The 8,089-nt window shown below is 49.3% G+C and overlaps 2 protein-coding genes across 2 annotated transcripts; one reads left to right on the top strand and one right to left on the bottom strand.

Annotated features, from left to right (window-relative positions):
* Positions 1-177: 177 nt before the first annotated feature.
* Positions 178-1,405, bottom strand: ACYP1 (acylphosphatase 1). The gene is made up of 2 exons (XM_005243868.4): positions 1,262-1,405; positions 178-845 (listed from the first exon to the last, which is right to left on the bottom strand). Exons 1-2 carry the CDS (start codon positions 1,343-1,345, stop codon positions 630-632), a joined length of 300 nt encoding a protein of 99 aa, XP_005243925.1. The 5' UTR covers positions 1,346-1,405; the 3' UTR covers positions 178-629.
* A 916-nt stretch (positions 1,406-2,321) lies between these two features.
* ZC2HC1C (zinc finger C2HC-type containing 1C) lies at positions 2,322-6,070 on the top strand. The gene is made up of 2 exons (XM_027795980.2): positions 2,322-3,539; positions 4,219-6,070. The coding sequence occupies exons 1-2, from the start codon at positions 2,322-2,324 to the stop codon at positions 4,483-4,485; spliced, it is 1,485 nt and encodes a 494-aa protein (XP_027651781.2). The 3' UTR covers positions 4,486-6,070.
* The last annotated feature ends 2,019 nt before the right edge of the window (positions 6,071-8,089 follow it).

The raw sequence follows: 8,089 nt of genomic DNA, 5'->3' as shown, positions 1-8,089 counted from the left end.
GCGGTGCACGCCGGGAGCTGCGGAGCCGCCCCAGGTCAGCCGGAGCCGGGACCCGGGCAGCGCCCCTCCCCCCGCCGCCGCCCTCACGGCCGCACCGGGCTCCCCCGCGGCACCTCCCCGGCCACAGGGCCGCGATCCATTCAACCCACGTACGACGCACCCGTTCCACACAAGAAGCAAGCTCCAAGCAATTTTATTCTAAATTAAAAGCCAAGGTCGGGAGCAAAATTCATGTTTCTGAGGCATTCAGAGCACAGAAATGACGCTTTTAGCAATCTGTCCTACCAGCACTGATTCTGTGATTTCCTTCATGTAAGCGTAACACTATACAAAATACAAAGAATTTTACTGATGTGCAACTAAACCCCGCCCTGCGCATACATTCAGAAATAAAGAGGCCGTGTCCCTGCACAGCCCCCGCAAAAAAGGCAGCACACCTCTTCCTCCACCTGCCAAAACTCTGTGAAAGGCTGGGAGTTAGACTGACAGTACAACGAATCAATAAATTAGAAACGTAATAAAATAAAGTTCTCTAGAGCTGAATAGTGGCTAACTGAACTAACGGGGGAGAGGGGAAACATTCTGTGAGGGGACGCCATGCCGCAGATTTTGCTCCTTCCCGGACAAAGTTATTTCAAAATCTGGAAGTCTTGGTGTTCCAACTCCGTGATCTTCTTCTCATTGCTGAACTCGGCTCGGCTGATGCGGGACTGGGGGCTTCCTATCTTCCTGAGCCATTCCTGCAGCTCCCGCACCCTGGCTGTTGGACCCTGAATTTGTCCTTGCACGGTGCCGTGGCTAGTATTTTGGACCCAACCAACGAGTCCTAGCCTCTTAGCCTCCCCCTGAGAAGACAACGCAGAGCAAAACGAGATTAATTCGAACTGTTAAGAGAGCTACAGAATGACATTCACATACAGCAGTCAATTTTATAGCTAAGACACAGACTTCCAAGAAGCTCCTCAGGCTCAGGCAGCGGGAAAGCAGCAGAGGACGCACCCCAGCACTTCATAATATTCTTCCGCATGAAAAACTGGGGCTGAAAAGCACTTTTCAGCCGTGCTTATGTAACACAGCACAGGCTGCCCGCAGCACTGACAGGATGGCTGCCCTGACTCCGGAGCCCGGGCCGCGGCCATCACCCAGCCCACCCCTGGCTCAGTCCCACCGAGGCGCCCACAGGAACTGCGGCCGCCCCTCACGGCTCCCCCCCAGCCCGGGGCTAAGCCCAGGACCCCGCCCCGCCAGCCCTGCCCCGCACCTGGGTGTACTTGCGGAAGAAGACGCCCTGCACCTTGCCGTACACCTCGTAGTCCACGGAAAGCAGGCCCTCGCCCTCCGCCATGGCGGCGCCGCCCGCCTCCTCCTGCCGCCGCCGCCACGCCCCACTGCGCCTGCGCGGCGTCCTCTCTCTGGGGGTGTGGCCTCGCTCCCACGCCCCCCCCCCCACCTTGGAGCCAATGAAAATCCAGGACCGGCATGCGGCCTCATGAATAATGTATATTGACTCGCCCTCCGCTCACTCTCCCCTCCTCGGCCATAGAGGTGCGGTCCTCCCAGAGAGCAGAGTGGATGAATGACCGTTGCGGAGGAACCACAGAGAGGCCGCTCAGCAGCGAGAGCGGCGCAGGAACTGGCATTCGCGTGCCCCTATCCAGGCAACGCAGCGACCGGGGTGGGCAGAGCTCCGCGCTTCCCGGGCGACCGGCGGCAGCCGCGGGTCTCGGGTCCTGCGGGTTATGACAGACCCAGAAGCGAAACGGGTGGCGACGCCGCATGTCGCGGAGTCCGGGCGCAGCCCCACAGGTAACTTAGCGGGTAACCCCACTCGCCCCGCGACGCCGGCCTGCGGCGTGGGTACCGCACACGCTCCGGGGGATGCGGTAGAACGAGCCTACTGAGCTCTACCGGACACCTGCGTGTCACAGTCGTGTGCCGCACTGGAGGATCTGCCGTGCCGAAACTGGAGGGACGCGTACAGGAAACTCCCTGAGGGGGGGCTCTAACAGTTTCTGTGGCAGTACAGCATATTTCTGCTGTTACCGTGATAAGACAGGGCTCAGGCAGAAAGCTAACTGAAATACCTTATTTCTGGCTGCATAAATGATTGGGACTAGAAGAGGCACTATGGGAGCTCCCTAGATGGAACAAATGTAAAGATTTACAGAACTTGGAAAAGTTACAAAACCTTCGCTAACGTTCATTATAGTTCCTCAATGTAGCCTCCAGGTGTAGACTGTTCAGAGAAAATTTGTCCAGTTTTGGATAAGATAGTCTGTAATGACTTTGCTTCTAACCTCAGGCTCTTTCTCACGCACAGAATGGCTTGGTTTCCGCCAGTGCGTTCTGTGATGGCAGCTCCTAAGCTTGTTCCCTGTTCCCAGCTGGCATACCAGAACAACTTTCAGCATAAACTCCTATCCGATAAAGAGGAAAGTTTAAAGGATCACTATGCCCAAAAGAGCCAAAGCTATTCTCTTTCTCCGGAAAGTAGTCAATACAGCTCTGGGTATGGAGGCTTCTGTTCTAATGGGCTGCAGGGCAAGTACCTTACCAGCCAGGCCAAGACTCTGCCAGCTATATCAGTAGCCGGACGGAAAGAAGGAGTGGACCGTGCATATCCTTTGAAGCCAGTTCTTCACTACTGGAATGTGAGTGGTCCAGTGGTCAACACAGCACAGCTCAGGAGTTCCCCATACATGGAGGAAGCTCCAAATAGTAGGCTTAACTCAATGAGAAAAGGGCAGCTTCCAGCAGGGAGGTTTCCGCTAGCTACAGTGTTCTCTCCTTGGACAGAAGAACCTAAACAGTCAGCCTCCCACCTATACAGGAGCAAGCAGGCCTACATCCTAAAGTTGGAGGAAGATGGATGGAAAATGGAACGGGAAATTCGAAAGCAAGAGGCCCTCCTTAGAGAGAAGCTGAGTAGAACAAAGGAGGAGCTTAGGAGGATTCAGAGAGAGAAGGAGCTTGTCAAAGCAGAGGAGAGAAGAGGCAGAGAAGCAGAGAGGACCCATGAGGAAAAGGCTGCAAGGCACCCTGAGGAGAGAACGTTCAGAGTTGCAGTCAGGCCAGGTGATGGGGTCTTCGGTGGGGTGCAGTCCGCAGAGGCCACTGTCCCCAAGCCTGGCACTGCCCGCCACTCCCAAGAACTGGCTATGAGGAAACTCAAGAAGGAACAGCTGGTGGCCAGCAACAGCAGAATTCGAGACCACGTACCCCAGGAGCTTTCAGCCTCTTCTTCAGAGCTGGCCGCAGAAGGTAGCTCTTGTCCTGCCACCCATTCAGTCCAAGGTTCTGGTGACCACCCGTTTGCAGAGGCGCCATGCATGCAGGCTGCCAGTGATGAGGAGCAGCAGGAGCTTGGAGAGTGCAGCTTCTGCGGACGTAAGTTTTTCCTTAGAAGGCTTGAGAAGCATATGAGTATCTGCAGCAAGATCCAACACTCCAAGAAGAAAGTGTTTGACTCAAGCAAAGTCCAAGCTAGGGGCACAGAACTGGAACAGTTTCAGCAGTGGAAGAGCTCAGAGAGGCCTCAGGTAATGTGCAGTCCCTTTGCCTCCCTCAACCCACATCTGCTGCTCACATTCCTTCCACCTTGACATCTAATTCTGACTGAGATGTGAGCACCTTCACGTGTACGTGGGGCTAAGGGATAAAATCCAGCTATTGCCTCTGAAAGGTTCTTGCCAAATAGATCCATTTAAAATCTAATAGATGGGAGGGCGAGGGTCCTAACTTGTCTTTATAATGTGTTGAGGGTGTGTGCTCCCAGAGAAAGCTCACTCCTTGCTGTAGTCAGGGTGCTCAGGATGCAGACCAGGTCTGCTGCAGTAAAGCTTTATGATGGGAAGGGCTGCAGAGAACTGACTGAAAATCCAGGTAGTAACACAGGCTGTTAAAATGAAGGCAGTGGAAACATGCAGCTCTGTTCCTGCAAAGCAGCTGTAGCAAACTGCTCCAGTTCTATGGTCCTACTGCTTGCTTTTCTGGTTAGTCTTAAGATCTTTCTATGTATTGATGTCTCCATCAGTATTTCCTTCAAATCCTTCTCTGTGCTGGTCTTTTTGATCCCCTTTGATCCTCAGTTTCTCAGCGAGGGTTTTATGTCGACAGGGAGTGGCCAGGGAAGGGTGACCTGGGTTGGACCCTGAGCATAAGACGAGAATGGAGGCTGACGGTGGTGCCAGTTGCTCTGACTGCCTTTCCCTTCTGCAGAGGAAGCCACCCAGAAGGAACAACTGGAGACAGAAGCATGATTATTTAATGCAGACCCTGCAGCAGGCCCGTCAGGTTCAGCAAATCGTCTCCCAGGGAGGAAAGGCACCTGCCCCGCCCTCATTGCCTCCCATCGAAAACTCAGACTACATTGCCTGCCCCTACTGCACCCGCCGATTTTCTCCCCAAGCAGCTGAGAGACATATTCCCAAATGCAAAACCATCAAGAACAGGCCCCCACCCCCACCACAGAGGAAGTGCTGTTGAGACGGTGTCCCACTCTACCTGCTGTTGTCATTCCCTGCCTGTTTTCTGCCAGGTTTCCAGCCACAGACACTTGTGATTTTCCTGCTTTCCCTAGTCTCAACACTGGCTGCAAGCATTGAGCTTGTAGTGCAGCAAGTGAACAACCTGGGACGTGTAAGCAGGATACTAGAACACCTGTACTTTGACCTGTGCCGCCCTGTGCAGGGTGCCCCTCTGGGTGCCGCTTCTCCCCTCAATGAACTCTCAGCGTAGGCGTAAGGCAGGCACTGGCTACTCAGCTGGGCAGGGGAAAAAAGGCTGTTGCTGGGGTCAGCAGTGAGGAGCAAACCAGTCATCAGAAATGGGACTGCTGTTCAGAACTGTATTTTGCCTGTAGGTTAAGGTGGCTTGGGTGCTGATTGTTTTGTTTTTTTTAACTATTGCCCGATGTGAAGAGAGCTGCTTTAGCTCACCAGTGGCTACAGACTCCTTTTTTTTTTTTTTTTTCTTTTTCCCTTCTCCAAAAGCATGGAGTAATGCTGTTTGTGAGAAGAAGGGCTGGGCCAAACAAAGCATCTGCCTTTTGTTTGCTGTGCAGCTCTGTAGGTGCAGTATTCAACCCTGGACGTGCTAACAGCAACGGTGGTTCTGGCTAATGTAGCATTTTTATTGTAGCTACCTGCAAGAGACTGGGATGCAGGGGCTGCCTCTTTGGTTTTGAGGTGGCTTTTTTTTTTTTTGTCATAGAAAGGAGTCCACATTCTTCAAAACTTTAGCGTTTAGACAAGACATTTGGAAAAGTCAGAGGGAGGGAGGGGAGGAAACTATGTAAGCAGTTAACTTTTTCAGCACACAGACTGCTGTGTTGTTCTGTCCATGATACCTGTGCTAGATGACAGGATCCAGAGCTGTCGTTTCATCCTTGCTAGTGCTCTGTCCTATTTGTTGTAGCAGTGTTCAGCTGAATAACGAAAGCTCTGTAGGTAGGTTTATTCCACGCTTGTTCTGCAGCAGCCCAAGAGTTTATTTAGATGCTTTTCTAGAATACTGGTGACAATCCTGGGCCTACATCTTACCAGTTGAAGATCTGTAATGTGACCACTTAAAAATCCAGTGTGCCTTGTTTTGGTTGGAAAAGAAGAACTGGGAGGAGTATTATTAAATGCTTCCTCAACACAGGAAGCCCAGGATCAGAAATTCAGGGGGTTAGAAAAGCTACCAGTAGCAAGCATTTAATGTTTGGGTCCGTATGTCAATTCACGTGCATTTAACAGCTGAGTACTCTGGACCAGCCAGGCCCTAGAGGCAACAGAACAACCATCCCAATGCGTTACCTACCATGTATAACAGCTGGGGCTCTGAGCTGGGAAGGGGTGGAAGAAGAAATATTTAATTAAAGAAGAATGGCACATGAGATCAAAAATAGGTCATGAATAAGCACAGACTGGAAATTAGGTTTCTAACCAGGAGAAGAGTGAGATCACGGAAAAACCTTCCAAATAATTCAGCACAGGCAAGGAACCTACATTGTTTCAAGATGGACTTGGAGAAGATCACGGAGCAGAGCATACAGCAGGAGTTAGAAATAAAAAATTTTCATACAGAGCGTTTGTTGCTGTCTCCAGGCTTTTTGTATAATGTGTGAACAACACCTCAGTGGCAGTTCTGTGCCTCAGTGCATCACTTTCAGGATCTGAGAAGGAATTTCCTCCCCTCAATTCTTAACTTGGCTTCTGATTTTTTTATCTTTTAATTTATATCCAAAATATTTAAGAACTGTTACAGTTAAAAAAACCCAAACACCACCCCCGGACAGTACACTGAGGAACTTCACATCAGAAAACCCGTTAGCTGTTTCACTCATATGTTCAGGGTTAAATCAACAATTAGATTTAATATAAAAAAATCCTTCTTTTGCTTTCTCATTAAGACGCAAGATACTTCCTGGGGATTCTGGCCTCACACTAAAGGTCTTAGTTTGCCACACTGTCAGAGGGTCTTTTGCAGGAAATAGGTGTCCTACAGACCCTTTTAGAGAACCATCTGCTTGTAACTGGTGCCAGTTCCTGCACATTTTTTAAGTCAGTTATTTTTCCAGATTCTGATTTTTAATATGTCAGATTAGTTCTGTTGTGTAAAGTTGTTTTAAATGGTCACAGAGCGGTTTGTGTTCTCAAAGAATGACTACTTTGTATGACAGAGTTGCAACAGGAAGGAAACAAGGAAAAAAAACAACCCAGCAGCTCCTTTTGCAAGTCCTTTAGTAAGGTAGCAGCAGCTCATGGGAACCTAGAAAAAGATGAAAGTGACTAAACTGGACTAGTCAGAAGCTGAAAAAACACTCCAGCCCTCCATGGGTGGATGTGACTCCTGAAAGAAGTTGGGAGAGCTTCTACCCTATAAATATGTGGACAGAAATCTCAATCCCTTGGCACATCCTAGAAAAGCACGAAGGTCCCAGAAAGGGTCAGTGCAGTGCTGTGCCAGCGGGTAGGAGCATACAAACCTAGAGAGTAGAGAAAAACCAGACTTGAAACAAGGGAAAATAATTTGCTATATCCAAATCAATTGGAGAAGGAAGACCAACCAACACTTTAACTTCAGAGCTTCAAAATAGAGGACAGCAAGAGGTAGGAAAGGGGTGAAGTGGAACCTTTATGCCAGCCTCCTTGATGAAAGGTGCAACTGAATTAACAAAAGGTAGTTAAGAAATTCAGTACCACTGCCTGTCTTATAATATTAACTAATTTCTCTTGTGCTATGTTTTATTGACCGTATTTAGTGGACTCTAAAAGTCAGCAGAGTGCAAATGGTGACTGGGGTAGACACAGAAAAGCTTTTGATACTGTAAAATAAATCTATCTGTTGGGGACTAAAGTGACAGGCAAACTGCTAACACAGAGATTGAAACTGTAGATTAAATGAAAGTTATTGGAATTAAATCACCAGGCTTCATTTATCATATTTGTTTTAAAGCTAGCAGTGGGCAGCTGACCCCTCTTTGCTGAGCTATTGTTTCAGGTCAAGACAGACAGCAGTCCCCAGGAAGTCTCTGATAACTGGTTTAAAACTTAGTAACAGTTTAGCCAAAGTATCAGGCTCAGGACCGAGATTTACTCCACTACTTTGCTATCATGGGCAGTGTTAGCCCGGCACTGCTCAAGCTATGTTATTCACACCAGCTCAGTTCCTCTTTGGCTACTGCAGTACAATCCCTCTTAAAGACATGCTGCATTTTCAGCGTCCAAATCTCTGGTGTATTTTAAGGCTTTGACCCAGCTCTACCTCTCAAGATATTTTACAATTTACTAAAAACCCTGATAAAGTATGACAGGCTTTAAGTACAGTGTGCAGGACCAGTTGGCCAAGCAGATGTCAGGCAGGTTCTCCCTTCTGTGGGCCTTAATGCTCAGTAGAAGCTGTTCTGAGAGAAACAGGTACTTCTTCCCTTTGAGCCTCTCTCTTCCTGTTACTCATTTCCCACTTGGCACCACTGAAATAAACACAAGCACAAAAGCCCCCTGACATCACTAGGAAGAGATGTAGCAGCAAGAGAAAAAAAGAGTCAGTTTGTTGTTTGTTTGGTTTTTTAATGAAGGGACACAGAACGTGACTTTTTTGTTTC

This window comes from Falco peregrinus, chromosome 1, assembly GCF_023634155.1.
Source record: "Falco peregrinus isolate bFalPer1 chromosome 1, bFalPer1.pri, whole genome shotgun sequence".
NCBI classification, from domain to species: domain Eukaryota; kingdom Metazoa; phylum Chordata; class Aves; order Falconiformes; family Falconidae; genus Falco; species Falco peregrinus.
This window is presented reverse-complemented; position numbering and strand designations above follow the sequence as displayed.

What these genes read in the sequence shown, in the direction of transcription:
- ZC2HC1C (XM_027795980.2), top strand. Translation starts at nt 2,322, where the DNA reads ATGGCTTGGTTTCCGCCAGTGCGTTCTGTGATGGCAGCTCCTAAGCTT. An exon ending in AGAGCTCAGAGAGGCCTCAG is followed by an intron (nt 3,540 to 4,218) that starts GTAATGTGCAGT and finishes TCCCTTCTGCAG; the next exon opens with AGGAAGCCACCCAGAAGGAA.
- ACYP1 (XM_005243868.4), bottom strand. Translation starts at nt 1,345, where the DNA reads ATGGCGGAGGGCGAGGGCCTGCTTTCCGTGGACTACGAGGTGTACGGC. An exon ending in TCTTCCGCAAGTACACCCAG is followed by an intron (nt 846 to 1,261) that starts GTGCGGGGCAGG and finishes TTGTCTTCTCAG; the next exon opens with GGGGAGGCTAAGAGGCTAGG.